This window comes from Branchiostoma floridae, chromosome 2, assembly GCF_000003815.2.
Source record: "Branchiostoma floridae strain S238N-H82 chromosome 2, Bfl_VNyyK, whole genome shotgun sequence".
NCBI classification, from domain to species: domain Eukaryota; kingdom Metazoa; phylum Chordata; class Leptocardii; order Amphioxiformes; family Branchiostomatidae; genus Branchiostoma; species Branchiostoma floridae.
This window is the reverse complement of record NC_049980.1, coordinates 21,212,822-21,226,512: the sequence shown is the minus strand read 5'-3', so window position 1 is coordinate 21,226,512 and position 13,691 is coordinate 21,212,822. Positions and strand designations below refer to the sequence as shown.

At 41.5% G+C, this 13,691-nt stretch overlaps 1 protein-coding gene across 1 annotated transcript; it reads left to right on the top strand.

Annotated features, from left to right (window-relative positions):
• The first annotated feature begins 426 nt into the window (after positions 1 to 426).
• Positions 427 to 13,536, top strand: LOC118409800 (tyrosine-protein kinase JAK2-like). Its single transcript, XM_035811120.1, has 18 exons — positions 427 to 600; positions 2,836 to 3,771; positions 4,035 to 4,163; positions 4,671 to 4,828; positions 5,176 to 5,326; positions 5,745 to 5,889; positions 6,128 to 6,297; positions 6,725 to 6,891; positions 7,324 to 7,426; positions 7,860 to 7,978; positions 8,203 to 8,341; positions 8,756 to 8,906; positions 9,180 to 9,302; positions 9,490 to 9,614; positions 9,904 to 10,141; positions 10,388 to 10,509; positions 10,852 to 11,018; positions 11,359 to 13,536. The coding sequence occupies exons 2-18, from the start codon at positions 2,890 to 2,892 to the stop codon at positions 11,693 to 11,695; spliced, it is 3,426 nt and encodes a 1,141-aa protein (XP_035667013.1). The 5' UTR covers positions 427 to 600; positions 2,836 to 2,889; the 3' UTR covers positions 11,696 to 13,536.
• Positions 13,537 to 13,691: the final 155 nt, after the last annotated feature.

Below are 13,691 nucleotides of genomic sequence, written 5' to 3'. Positions count from 1 at the left end.
ACTGTTAAACTTGGTAGAAATGACAATATATAGACTCTACCCTACTCCGCTCTTGTGATTTTCCTCAACCGGTAAGCCCCCAAACGTGTGAATATGTCCATCTTACGGTCAACCGAAAAATTTCAGGTCGGGTTTTTCTGGACCGGTCCAATAAGACCATTGAATATCCAGAACAGACTCAGAAATTCCATGGGAAGCCGCCAGGGGTAGTCGAAAACAATCCATTCGGCAGTTCTTGTTGACACACTGACACACTAACTCTGCTGAAAACATAACCTCCGTGAATATTTCTGGAAGTAATAAAGCAGACCTATTAACCCACAGCCGAACGACCACCCACCCACAAAACCATAACCATTTCTGTGAAGGTAACGTTAATCATCAGCGGTCTCAGCCGCGAATTACAATGTATTCCGCTAGATGGCGTTGTGTGGCTAAGTATTGACCTTTGCCCTGTTCAGACTCAGGGGAACCGACGGTGGAGAGCCCGGATATGGCAGAAACTTAGATGTTTTTCTTACGTATTTTTACGAATGTTTGATCGTTTTAGGTCGAATCTGCCAACAGGAAGGACGTTTCAAGTCTTTCATGTTAGTCCAGGTAAGAAAATGTGGTCTATTATTCCAGGTTTGAGCCCCAGTTTTTGTCCAAGAAAGAGGAAACTTGGTATGAATGTCGAAGTTTACGACAGATTCATGCTAGCTCCAGGTAAGCTGAACAGGTGATATCGTGTGTTGAACATGGCGGAGAGTCTGCATCGCACCTGTGCCGCACTTACTCGTGATCTACGCACCACAACCTGCCTGGTCCCTTGTGTATTTAGCAACAACAACAATTTCCCTCCCTTCTTGTTCTTCTTTTGATCAGCGCTATACGCATGATCTACTCACCATGGACCACAACCAGCCTGTTCTGGCGTCGTGTTTTGCAACAACAACAAATTATTTCCCTCCCTTCTTTTTTCCCTTTGATCAGCGCTATACGCTCAAGATAGGGCGTCCTATAATTTTACCCATGATCAGTTTTTCCATTCGATCACAGCCCGTTTGGCATTTACCTCAGAACATTAGTTTCAAACGATGTTTAAGTTATACGAGAAAGTTTGAAAATAGCATTTTAGGAAATCCTTTTCCAAGAGACATCGACAGGCAGGTGTTGCCTGTAGACCAGTAAAAACCGAAGAAGTAGATAACCAGATTTTTAGAAGGAAGTTATGAACAAGGTTTGATGATTTGGGTTGGCCTGGCTGCCAGACTGTTTCCTTGGCTCTAGGGCAAAAATGCCCCCAAAGAAGCTCCCCCATCTCGAGTTGGCACGATACGATGGATATAAGCTCTTTCACACTTCTGAATTTAATATGCATTTGCTGTGACAGGAATTATGGGTGATATGTTAAAGGCGAAGGCTCTTGAGATGTAAACAAAAGTCATCTGGACATTGCTAGTTTAATAGACAATGTTCGAGACAAGTAGTATTTGCAAGTCAGGGGCCTTAACCTTTGACATATTACCCACAATTCCTGCTCATGCGTAATCGAAGCGTGAAAGCGCTTACATTATAATTCAATGTGTAATGGACATCAGGGTAATCTGTACATTTGGATTGGTCTTCATTTCTTTTGTCACCTAGAATTCTAATTTACTTCTGCAGCTGTTGGTATCTTTTGTTGTGAAAATTTTGTTAATAATTTGTTTATTTTCATGATTTCTATGGTGGTCTTGGCATAGGCCTTAACATCAGGTTTCGAAACAACACACAAAGGGAATGGAATGGAACAAGTATGCGACGAGTCACACCCTGGGCATGTAAAAGAACCCACCACACTTGACTTATAGAAAAGAGTAGGGGTCGTTCCTGGCGTGAGTGGATCAAACCATTCTGGCTAAGTGGGGTAGGGAATTTTTGAGCAGCCTTGTAAACCCTGCTTCGCCTATTAAACGTTAGTCGAACTTGCCGAGGCTCGATGTTTCTGCCTTACAGACGCTGTTAGTGTTAAAGTGTTGGACTACAATTCAGTGCCTAGAGGTGGTTAATGGCCTTGCACTTGAAACATTCTCTTGGTATCTACCATAATGCATTTAGTCTAATTGGGTATGATTATGCAATGAATAAGGTGCTAAGGTAAGGTATGCAGTAAATGTCATTATTGTCATTATCAAGGACATATTTACTCTGGATGAAATGGCACTTTTTTTTTGTGTGTGATGTGTTTCATAGTCCATTAACTTCCCAGTATCAGCCTTCCCTACAATGCTGAGCATCCCAGGTGTTCCATTATGGACACCATTTGGGTTAGCTATAAATCATAGGGACGTCCTATGTGAATTTACTGCTGTGCTATATATGTTGGATATTCTGGTGTAGCCCATATTTTAACTTGCCAAATTGCTTTTTGCTTGTAATAATCACAACCAAGGTATTGTCTTCCAAGGTAGTTTTTCCCTCTGGCCTTGATCCTGGAGGGGAGGGGGAGGATATGAGGTAGAAAACAGAGGAGGGGAGAATTGGTCTGGAAGTAGGCAGGAAAATTCATAGCCTGAATTAGGGAGAAATGAAAAATAATGCACGAAACAATAAATTCACAAAAATTATACATATTTCACAGATTATGAGATCTTCCTTTTCTTGTTACTTCTGCAATCTGAATTTGTTTGTGTAAATGCAAGCCAGTTCTTAAACTCTGGTTGATTGTGTGTATCTCGGTAGAAGTAGAAGCCAATCTTAGGCCAATATCGGTCTAAGACGAGACTGTAGGAATGTTGGTTTTATCTTTCAAGAGGTTTTTACAGGATATACCTTAGTACAGGTAAAATGGAATTTTATTTTTTTCTACAGTTATGTCCCTGTAGATTGAAGGACCTGTTGCTTGCTAAGTGATGTCCAGGTGATATGGCCATGGGCATTACCAACAGCCGCCCATCATGCCACAGGCACCAACGGCTGTCTGGACTTTATGTGGAACTGTACCCCACAGACAGTAAGGAGCAAAGGTTGAATCGACAGCCCTTGTACTATGCCTGTGAGGAAGAATATACTGTGGAGGATCTGTGCTTCAAGGCTGCCAGTACCTGTGACATCACACCTCCATACGTGTCCATGTTTGGCTTGGTGAAGGAGGATCTAGCCACATGGTTGAGCCCATCCACCAAGGTCTCAGCAAAGAAAGGAGAGAAGGTTGTCCTGATCTTCAGACTCAGGTTCAAGTTTGCTTCCCTTTTTGAGCACAGAAGGCCAACTAGACATGGCATTGACCACCACCAGAATTCAACAGTTCTGGATGAGAATGCCATGAGCTATTACTTTCTGCAAGCCAGGGAAGACTTTCTATCTGGAAGGATTAAGATCTTACCGAATAACAATAAGGAGAAAGCAATCGAACAGAGCCTGGGACTTGCCGTCTTGGACATGTTGAGAATATCCCTGGAACAGAATGTCCCCGTCGACCAAATCAAAAAGCAGTACGGCTACAAGGACCTGCTGCCGCCAGAAATGAAGCAACTGCTGACCAGGTACAACCCCTTCAACAGGAACAGGATCAAGAGCAAGTTTAACGGCTTCCTGCAGGAGTGGGCAGAGAAGGAGGTGGAGAATGCCAACAGAACTGCGCTGTTCATGAAGGAGAAGTACCTGAAGCACATGGAGCAGGTGGAGGGCAGAGACTACGGCTGGGAGACGTTTGAAGGGTACGATGGCAGGAGTAAAGGAACAACTGTGAGGGAGCTGATTCGAGTCAGCGGTGACAAGGGCATCAGTTGGTGTAACCCTCCTGAGGTGAGGAAGGCAATGCTTTTTTTTGTGTGTAGATCCTGTACAAAAATATGTAACATGTAATGCTCTCGAATGTCACACTACATCAATATCATTTTATTACATGACTGTGGGGCTCCCCTAATCAGATGAAGACTGGCTATCAGTGGTCACTGGACATACCCGTATTTTAAGATATGCAGTGTACTAGTATGCAGGATGATTAATTATACTAGGTGACACTCTAAATCATAATGACTTTTGTTTGTCTTGACATCTCCCCATAGGGCGACCCTCTGCCTGGAATGTGGCAGAACTTCTGTGACTTCCAGAACTTAAACGATGTGAGTGTGCAGGAGATCCAGGGCAACCTGTGGGAGGTCATCCTCAACAGGCTGCAGGGAGGGGGGCCAAAGGTGAGCCTCGTCTGAACAACACTCTTGGTTTTGACTATTAGGGAGTAAGGAATACTTTTCTTCTTAGTATAAAGTATGATTGAACAGTGTCCACTCACATGTACATGCAACTTTAGTTGTTCCTTTTTCTCTAGGGGTTACAGCTAGCTCTGCTTTGAGCCGGACTAAACACATTGAAATAAAAAGCAAAGGACCCACAGACAAACTGCCCTCCTCCCCTCATGCTTAATGTGTTATATTATCCTAAACAACACCTGCTGGTTATGTTTCCCAAAGGGAAAACATGTTGTTTTTGCTGGTGTGTGCTTTTTCTTCTTCAGTCATGAACCAATGAGAACTTACAAGTGCCAGTGACATCAGAAGTATTAGCTGTTACAGCAAATGTGAATGCAAAACCTGTATTTGTTTTGAATAATTATTGGTTTCGAAGAAGGCAAATTACTGGGAGGGAAACATCCTCCATTTTCTGGAAAATGTTGGCTTGATGTACCTTTTGTCCGGACTCAGGTGCTGCATTTCAAGGACTGCGATGTTGTGGTCAGCCTGTTGACGTTGATTGATGGTTATCACCGGCTGCTGGTGGATTCTTACCACTACTTCTGGAGGGACATCGCTCCTCCCTCACTACTTATCTTGGCAGACATCAAAGCCCATGGATCCATCATGTAAGCCCTAATTGCAGACTCTGACATACTCTGTATTCCAAACATCTGATACTGGTAAACATTGTGTAAGGACTTGCCATGTATCCCACACACATTTTAAGTTCCCATACATATTTTTAGTTTCATCATTTACTTGCATATTCCTGCCATGTATTTCACATCCAGTTGCAACACATTATTTAAGCCCCATGTATTTGCTATGCATCCCAAACACACTTCATGAATATGATTCTATGCATGAACTTGCCATACTCATTTTACGGTCTTGTACATTTTGCAACATCATGTACATGCCATGTATTCCAAATACACCGTACATGTATTGTTTTTACATTCTGGACTTGTAGGAGGCCATTTGCAGAACAGAAGATAGAGAAGCATGGCAATAAGCCAGGCACTTATGTCCTGCGTGCACACACAGAGATTTATGGGAACTTCTTCCTGAATGTCTGCTTCCCTGGAGGGGAGATTAAGAACTTCCAGGTGGTCTGCCAACAGGTATGTACTTAGGCCTTGGAAAATCAATGTTGTGTTTCTGAAAAAATTAGGGCCAGTAAGTACATATAGTAGTATTCTTCTCTTTTTTTCAGATTTCACATTTAAAACATGGTGTGTCTGGTACAGGTGATGTTAACCATGTAAAACAGAAATGTTGTAATTATGTAGATATACAGTTCCAACTTCCAATCATAAGTTATATCTACTGTTCTAATGCAGGTATGACATGATTGGTACTGGTGATTTTGCATATTGCCTTCATTAGTACATACTTGCCAAAGAAGTATTTAGAGCTGCATGTGGGGTCACAGCACGACATGAAGAAGCCATAATAAGCAAAGTATACATTCAAACTGTTGTTATGCTTCTAGAGCAACAATAGTTTAGATAAACAGTTATGTTGTATGCTATTGTACAGAGAGAGGGAAAGATGCAGTACTCTATGGAGCCCAACAAGCAAGACGAGTGGTTTGACAGTATGAAGGAGTTGGTCAGCAACTATGGGAGGAACACTGTGGGGCTCCCCTTCAGGTTCGACAGATGTCTGCCCCCCAAGAGAGATGGTAAGTGGCTGAGATAGCTAAACATTTAGCCTGGGACCTGGGACACAGCTATCAATCACCCAGTGTCACGTACTGTATAACGTGACATGTGTATTGGGCACTTACTCGGATGGCTGTGATACGACATTTTGGTTGCCTTCATGGAGTTTTGTTCATCCTTTAACACAAGCATACTAACGATGTTTTGGAGAAGTGTGGGAAGAGTGCTGTTTTGTTGATTCCTTTTTCCTTTCCTCAGAAAAGACCAACCTGACCATCAGAAGGGTGGAAGATGCTCCCCCTCCCCCCTCCCCTCGGCCTCTCCAGCCAACCATGCCACGACAGCTCATCCAGGAGGACAACCTGATCCAGGAGGACAACCTGTACTCCGGGAAGTTCACCACAGTCCAGAAGGGCCGCATCAAACAGGTGAGACACCGCTCTGCAGCTTTCACTTATTACTGATGAAAAGTCATTGTCATCTGAGGTGAAGCATGATGCAGGTGCCTGTAGAAATAAGTGATGCCATGTAGCTTCAATAACAACTGTGTTTCCAACTGAGCAGACTGGGTCAACCAAAGGTGTGTTGAGTTCTTTTATGTGCAAAGTTTTAACATCTGAGGCTTACACCTGAAACCCCTTCATAACCAGCTGTGCTAAGAAAGGCTCAAACCCACAGCCTCTATCTGGAGCCATGGATCTAATTGTAGTGGGGATGGCTTACTGCTTGCATAGGAATAGGAAGGGAAGACTTAAGCCAACACTTTTTCTATAGCAAATCTTAGTGTCATGTTGACTTACTGTGGCATGTTATTTAATCCCTCAATTTACCCTCTGTTTCCCTGTGATGTGCCAGGATGGTATGTCCCAACCAGTGGTGGCCATCAAACGCCTGAAGGATGAGAACTGGTTCAAGGTTTTCCACCAATCAGCCAGCAAGTTACAGCAGTGGGACGACAAGCACATCATCAGGATGAAGGGTCTGTGTGTGGACCCGCCCATCATGGTGCTGGAGTATGCCAGGTGGGAGGAGGCCGCTCCAATCTCTAATGTACACCTTTTGGTACTCACCTGGAGCCAACATCTTATTCTGAATCACTCCATATTCTTGTGTAAGATGGTTAAATGGTCAAAAGTCCTTATAAATGTGAAATGTCGCTGCGACATACAGTATTGAAATGCTTTACAAACAATTCCAATTCCTAATGATGTTTCTTTTTTTGTTAGGTATACAGGTTTGCTAGGTATACTATTGTCTTTTGTTCATGTTATTTAGCTGCTAACATTGGCTGGCTTTAAACATCCAGGATGCTATATCAATTGCTGCAGACTTAGAAGAATTTTAGCATTGCCAGACCTGTAACAAGCTTCACTTGTATGCTATGGCACCACACTGTTGGAGATCTTTAAGCTATGAAGTGGCACCACTCTCAGTACTTGCATGTTGTTTGTCAGGTTTGGCTCCCTAGGTGACTATCTGCGTACCCACAAGGTTACTGTGGAACTCCCCTGGTTACTGACTGCTGCACACCAGCTGGCCAGCGTCATGTTGTACCTGGTAAGAGACTGTTATTCTGTTACAGTAGCAATCATCAGTCAACAGTACAACAGTGGTGCTGAGAAATGCTGGTCAGGAGATAATATTAGCCTTGATATAAGGTGTTACTTGTTCTTCCAGGCTTTACCGGTGTTGGACAATTTTTTGTATACCTTTAAGTTTTATGAAAGTAATTTGTGCCGTGCAGGTCCATCGCATTATGTAATTCCAATCTTCCAGCTTTTGGTGTTGAGCAACAACTTTTGACCATATTCTAAACTTCATTGTCATTGATATCATTTCTGACAGTTTCTGGTATTGGTTGTATAAGTTCAAATGTTCTTCCTACACACATGTTTTAATATTAGAATTTTAAACTTTCTCGTTTGAAAGACTATGTTTAGAGGATACTTGAAAGATAATGGTAAATGTGTGTGCTGTCTCTACTATACAGGAAAGCAAAGGATTTGGTCATGGTGGTCTTTGTGCCCAGAATGTGCTGGTGGCGAATGAGACTCCATTTATCAAACTTGGTGATCCCGGTATCAGCTTCAGTGCAGAGAAGAAGAAGAGGTTAGCCATAGTATCATGCCGTCACTATCATATCAGATATTTTGTAGTGAAATGAAGCATGACGGACTTGTTTACTGCTGCTGGATCAATTATTACCTTTCCAGATTAATCAGTACAGAAAGAGAAGCTTCACTTGATCATTACAAGTATTTACTAGTATGCACAACTAGTAATGCACAACAGTACCCTGTAAAAATATAAGTCTACCCTCCCCCAAATGTTAGGTTGTTATGGCTGGCACCTGAGCTTGTGTTTGACCATAAGGACCCCAGCCCCAGTAGTGACAAGTTCAGCTATGGCACCACACTATGGGAGATCTTTAACTATGGAGCAGAACCACTTTCAGTGCTCGCATCTGAGACTGTAAGTACTGCAACAGTGCTTCTGTGTTAGCCTACAGTATTTGTTTTACTTGTTGGTGTTTTTATTTAGGGGAAAGTATTAGGACTTTGCTTTCTTTTGAATTTGCAAACAATTCTATACCACAGTTACTGTAGTAGTACATTGAAAATGTATGTTGGCGCCACATCATACATTTATAGGAGATCATCATTCTGTAATTTCTGAGTTCTGTAATGTGAAGCACACAACTTATACTCAAGGCATATAACTTCTTTGATAACATATGCATGTAACCAAAGTCATTTTGATAAAAAGTTATATTTGAAATTTCACATATGAAATTGCATAGTATGGAGTTATTGTTGTTTTCTGTTAGTTATTTTTTTGTATTGATCAGAACTGGAAGAGACTGACAGGATTGTGTTATGGCTGTAGGTTCAACAGCTCTACACAGAAGGGACAATGTTGAAATGTCCTGATAACTGCCCAGAGAGCGTGTACTGGAAGATGCGCTGGTTTTGGCAGAAGGACCCCCTCCAGAGACCGGAGTACCGTGCCATGCTGAGGACACTCAATCATCCTGATGGTATGTACATGTAGTACATGGCCAGTAAGGCGTTGAACATTGTTCTGGGATTGACCAAGTAGTTTTAGATACCTCATCTTTTAAATGATGCTGTGAGGACTGTGGATTTATTAGTTTGCCAATGGTGCTCAAATTCATATGCTATGAATCAAATAAAACATTGTAACTACTTTAGTTGCCCACAATCATGTCAACATGGACTAAAATGATTTGATGTCAGCCAGTCCTAGTTAGACTGTTTGGTCAGCATTGACCTTCCATCTTGCCCTTCAGTTACAGACCAGTCTGGCCCACCTGCGGTGGAGAGACTGGGACCGGGTGGAACGGACGACACCTTTCCAATCTTTAACGGCAACATTGAACTGTTCCCCGATGATGATGACGGAAATGACAGAAGTAAGTGTTTCTTTCCAGAAATGATTCAATTCTTCAAGTTCAAGAGGAGCCTGTATGTTGTCATCATTGCAGATGATGTGCAGCTCTTACAAGTAATACAAATCATAATAATACTGTAACATTAATGTTATTGGATGGATTTGAATTTTGTGTAGACTTACCGGATGACTTTTGTCTTTCCCGTTAGAAACACCTCAGTTGGTTCCCGACAATCCCTTTGCCCTGCCGCCTCCCACACAAATGGATCCCCCACTGCGCACCGACCAGAAGTTCTTGAAAGGTGACCTCAAGTTCAGGAAAGAGCTTGGATCTGTAAGTAAAGCTGGGACAAACTTACCTTTTCATGTTACTAAGAATGAATGAGGGATTTACATAAGGAAGCCATTAGCAAGCCTTCTTCATGGTGGCTGAGGCATGATGCTGAAGAGCTGGCCAGTCTAGGCTCTGACAGCAGCCTAGATTCCAGGTCAATTAAGTCATGGATGTCCAGGAGTAAGCAAAGAAATCTTTTTACTGCTACACTGTGTTATTTTGTCATAGCGTTTGATGACTTGCACAGGTAAATAAAAGTCATGCCCGTGTTTGGTATTGTCCTCCACAGGGCTACTTTGGTCGTGTGGATCTGTATTCCTACGACCCATATGGAAGTGAGTGCGAATATGGCCCCCTGGTCAGGCTCTTTGCTGTGAAATCAGTGAAGAGAAATGCAGTATATTTTGACAAGAATCCCGCCAAGCTTGAAGAATACCGAAAGGACTTTCTAGATGAGCTGAAGTTGCTTAAAACATTGAGCCACCCCAACATCATCCAAGTCATAGGCACCATGCAGGACACTGATGGTATGTGCTTAGCAAGATATAGAAGAGTGATAGTATTGATGTGTTTGCTTGGATAAAGTGCAATGGTTTCAAATAATGAGGAAAAAGGACTATTCTAGGCACTTAGGGACTATTTGAAAGGATAGAAGAAATATAATGAAAGATATGGAGAATATTGATCTGGTGCTTAGAAACTTGTTTGCCGTAACCATTTTCCAGAAGGGGTATTGAGAAACAAAGTCAGTTGCTATGTGTTTGTGTTTACAGATGAGTTCCCTGCTCTGGTGTTGGAGTATATGGAGTATGGTTCCCTAGAGATTTTCCTCAGAAAATGGAAGGCTAACATCCAACTGGACCGCCAGCTCAGATATGCTTTCCAGGTGGCACAGGTAAGTCTATCCTCTGTTGTTATCATCTAAAGTTTGATTCAATAATGATTCTTTATGACATTAATAAGATCTTGTTTCATAATGTCTCAAGTAGCATAAAATTTGTAGACAACAAAACAAAAGGTCATCAAGATTTGTCTATTTGAGACATATGTTAGAACATGTAAGTAGAATAATGCAGCAATGAGCTTTATAAGATGTTAAAATTGTTTTCTTTTAATTTCAGGGTAGTAGGAAAGAGCTGTTACGGTTACTGTAGTTAACCATCAAGAGCGTATATTAGGTGAGATATCCAAACTTGTTATCACATTGAAATCAAACAACTTGTTTGCCTGTATTCAGGGAATGGAGTATCTGCATGGCAAACATGTACTTCACCGGGACCTGGCAGCACGCAACATTCTGGTGGCGCATGCCGACATTGTCAAAATCAGCGACTTTGGGCTGTCACGGGAACTGACAGAAGGGACATACTACAGCTCACAGAAGGGCATCTTCCCCATCAATTGGTGCGTTAATTAAGCTGTTTTTTTCTATTACATGTGCATCCACTAATATGAAATAGCTTCTTTATATTTGAGGAGCATCATTATGATACAGTCAACCTGTCAAATTACAGTCTTTCCAGGAAAAAAAAGAATGGTGTTTACTGCCTTATTTGTCACATGGGAACAATTCACAGATATTACCATATGTCTGACTTGGTGGGGTTTGGGTTGACTTGGTTAATCCTACCCATTTTGCATAGAGAGATCTAGAAAGTTCTGTGAAGATAGGACTCCTGCAGTCCATGCGTATGGAACCTGCATAAATCTGGTCAAGCAACAGATTGTTTATTTGTGGACACAGGTATGCTCCTGAAGCTTTGGACAAGGTGAACAAGTACCAGAAAGCCAGTGATGTGTGGAGCTATGGAGTAACAGTCTGGGAGATCCTGTCTCTTGGTAAGAAGCCAGAATACTCCAAGAACGGTGGGGGTGATAACGATATCGAGGAGCCAGTGTACGACAAGCTGCAGCGGGGAGAGCGCCTGGTGAAGCCGGAACAGTGTCCTGACGAGGTGTACGCTGTTGTGAACAAGTGCTGGGAGTGGGAACCACGGGACAGACCCTCCTTCGAATTGTTAGTGGCCCAGTTTGAGGAACTTACCAAGGTCAAATATGCTGGGGTCTTGTACAACAGTTAGAGGGTACAAAACACTGCACAATATTAAAACATCTTTATGTTCGATGTAGAACTCATTGTTGAGCTTGCTGAAACTCAGATCCAAAAGACATTTTAGGGCATTAAAGACAATTTTGTGATTTGTGTTTCCAAAAGGCATATTTTATGATGGGCTGGGTTACATTTATGACTGTGTTAGAAAATGACTCGTATTGTATTGGTTATGACAGAAGAGTAAATCTACCAAAAGTGATACAAAAAAGGTCATGTGGGGAAGCATCCATATGTAAACCTTTTCAAATGATTTTTTATGTTGTTATCTCGGTGGTGCCTTTGAAAGTCTGATGTTGTTCCAGAGGTGTTGTGTACTTGTAACATTTGGCTGTCTTGTTGGATTTCTTTCCTACCCATTTACCTGAGGGATAAGGATGGTTGACCATGAGGGATAAGGATGGTTGACCACAGATCCACTTATTGTAAAAGGAGCTCAATTTTGCAGTTTGTTGCTCAACCTTTCATCAGAGAAATATCTTGAGATGGAGTAAAATCCCATACTCTTTTGTGAAGGGGAAACTGCAATTATTGCTTTTTTTGTATTGCCTACTGTAAATGCAGAAACTTTCGCGATGGTTTAATGTTCGCGGCTTTTGCGGCGACCGCTTCACTGCGAATTTAAAACCACCGCAAACATTTCTCCATAACAGTGCATGGTGCTACCGCGAAATTAAAAACACCGTGAAAAGTCCATTTTCCCGCTACCGCGAAATTAAATCTCCGCGAACTTAAATGCATTTACAGTATATGCCGTATGACTGCCTTCCCTAAATTCAATGTACAATAAAGTAAGGCCCAGGAAAAAAATGTTGTGTTTCTGGTTACCCAACCAACCCTAGCAAATGCTTCAGACTCTAGCCTTTTTGGAGGTGGAAAAGGGTTGAAGGACTAAGATTTTTAATCTGACATCTGAGTGTTGAAAATGTAGTACATTGTATAATCATTTATCAACATGTTCTCCTATCTTTGGTTCCAACAGAAAATTCTGCCTGTAGTATATCTGTATAATCAAAATATGTTAAATGCATTTTTGTTTTACATTCTCACAGTATATTTTGGATCACTTGGACTGAAATCTAAAAAATATGAGAGAAAATCCTTAACCGACCGACCGTAATCAGAAACACAAAATCAATTTTCCTGTCTAACTGTATTACAGGATTATGTGTTAGGAAAACATATTATAAAGTGGTGTATTTGCCTTGCACCTTGTTGTGCACTTCCTACATGTAAAAATGATATTACAAAAATGTAGTTAGTGCCTGTGTAAAGAAGAAAGTATGTAGTATTTGGGTAACGTTATACATGTATGCATGTACATAAGTACCGCCTATGTTTTCTTCATTGCCAAGTAAGAAGGCAGGAATGTAATGGAGACACTGTAGATGCTGTACTGGTATTTCAGCATTGATGATCAGTTAGGTGTTATTTGATGTGAAAGTTTGCTTGGAACTGCTGATTTTTTAAGGAGGGCCCAAATGGCAGGAAACCTCCATCTTACTGCATCAGTACCGCATACTTGTTGTTATTTTTGTCTCGGTAGCTTACCTTGTCACAAATTTGAGACTGTAGTTTTAAATGTTGAAAATGTAAGTTTGGGAGAAGACGTAGTGTTGACTTCTGTCACTGCAATCATTGCTTTTACCACTATGAAAGTAGATCATGCACCCCTGGTCCTCTGCTCCAAGAATCAAATTCAAAACTAGGTCTTTCCTATATCTTAAATAACAAATACATAGCAATTGTCGATGATGGGACAGTTCTGGTCACATGTATTCTGTTAATATTTTTGGACATTTGCAGGTTATATTTTGTACTAGATTTACAAGGTAATATACAATTATTAAAATGCCTATGAAAAGTAAATGTAGGATTTTAATTAGTTAAGCAAGTTGCAGGGTGGGTGGTTGAGAACAAATTATGATCATGTGACAAGAGGAAAAATATGTATTAAAAGTAACACA